Consider the following 1,643-nt stretch of genomic DNA (forward strand, 5'->3'; position numbering starts at 1 on the left):
TGAAACCTGCTCGCTGTCAGGCTTTTTTTTTTTTTTTTTTTTAAGATGGAGTCTCGCTCTGTCACCCAGGCTGGAGTGCAATGGCACGATCTTCGCTCACTGCAACATTCTGCCTCCCAGATTCAAGCAATTCTCCTGCCTCAGCCTCCCAAGTAGCTGGGATTACAGGGGCCCACCACGATGCTCAGCTAATTTTTTGTATTCTAAGTAGAGATGCGGTTTCACCATATTGGCCAGGCTAATCTTGAACTCTTGACCTCACGTGATCCACCTGCTTGGGCCTCCCCAAGTGCTGGGATTACAGGTGTGAGCCACCATACTCGGCCTTTTTTTTTTTTTTGAGATGGAGTTTTGCTCTTTTGCCCAGGCTGAAGTGCAGTGGCATGACCTTGGCTCACTGGAACCTTTGCCTCCCGGGTTCAAGTGATTCTCCTGCCTCAGCCTCCCAAGTAGCTGGGATTACAGTCATGCGGCACCATGCCCAGCTAATTTTTTGTATTTTTAGTAGAGACTCCATCTCAAAAACAAACAAACAAACAAAAACATATTTTAACTTACCATTGATTTTTACTACTTTTTTTTTTTTTTGAGACGGAGTCTTGCTCTGTCACCAGGCTGGAGTGCAGTGGTGCAATCTCAGCTCACTGCAAACTCCACCAACTGGGGTCAAGCGATTCTCCTGCCTCAGCCTCCCAAGTAGCTGGGACTACAGGCACATGCCACCACACACAGCTAATTTTTGTATTTTTAGTAGAGATGCGGTTTCACCATATTGTGGCCAGGATGGTCTCTATCTCTTGACCCTGTGATCCACCCGCCTCGGCCTCCCAAACTGCTGGGATTACAGGCGTTAGCCACTGCGCCCAGATGATTTTTACTAAACTTTTAAGCTTTAGTTTAGGCAACAGATCACAACTTCTTTCCCCAGTTAGTAACACCCAGATCGTTTCAGATCCCCAAATGGGAAGTACAAAATATCATACTGTAGAATTCCTATGTCTTAGCTTCTGCAGTGTTTCTCTGCAAAGGGGCCAGGATGACCCCAGCATTCTTGTCTTCACTCTCAGAGCTGTACAAATTATGCTTTTCAATGTATTCTTGGACAAGATCTGGTACTAAGTAGCGAATGCTCTGGCCCCTTCTGAGGGCTCTCCGGATTTTTGTGGATGAGATGTCATTAGTGATCCATTCATTCACCACGTGAATGTTGCTCCGGTGTTTCCACAGCACATCTGATTCATAGATAAATTTCTGAGCATCATTTCCAGCCCGAGTAACACATATGAGCCCATAGTTGGCCACGATTTGGGTGATGTCTTCACTCTTCCACAAATTGGGAACAGCAAAGGACTCCAATAAATCTGCCCCACACAGCAGCTTGACCTTTGGCACCGCTGGGAAGAATAAAACAGAGCTTTGGGGTATGATTTTTCTTCCCCTCTACCTCCTCCAAGTGGAAAGGGGCTTACTTTTCTAATAACCCACTGTATCAAAATGAAGGTATGTACATGCTTTTCAAGAATGAGGGTTCAGGCCGAGTGTGGTGGCTCACGCCTGTAATCCCAGCACTCTGGGAGGCCGAGGCGGGTGGATCACTTGAGGTCAGGAGTTTGAGACCAGCCTGACCAACATGGTGAAATACC

The 1,643-nt window shown here is 46.7% G+C and overlaps 1 protein-coding gene across 1 annotated transcript in view; it reads right to left on the reverse strand.

The window, feature by feature from the left end:
* Positions 1–431: 431 nt before the first annotated feature.
* NMNAT1 (nicotinamide nucleotide adenylyltransferase 1) overlaps positions 432–1,643 on the reverse strand; it is a gene marked incomplete at its 5' end in the record, with an annotated part of 16,278 nt that continues 15,066 nt past the window's right edge. Inside the window, one exon of the mRNA XM_011996642.1 lies at positions 432–1,394. Coding sequence (XP_011852032.1) covers positions 994–1,394 — 401 coding nt within the window. The remainder of the gene's footprint in view (positions 1,395–1,643) is intronic.

This window comes from Mandrillus leucophaeus, unplaced genomic scaffold (assembly GCF_000951045.1).
Source record: "Mandrillus leucophaeus isolate KB7577 unplaced genomic scaffold, Mleu.le_1.0 Scaffold52, whole genome shotgun sequence".
Classification (NCBI taxonomy): domain Eukaryota; kingdom Metazoa; phylum Chordata; class Mammalia; order Primates; family Cercopithecidae; genus Mandrillus; species Mandrillus leucophaeus.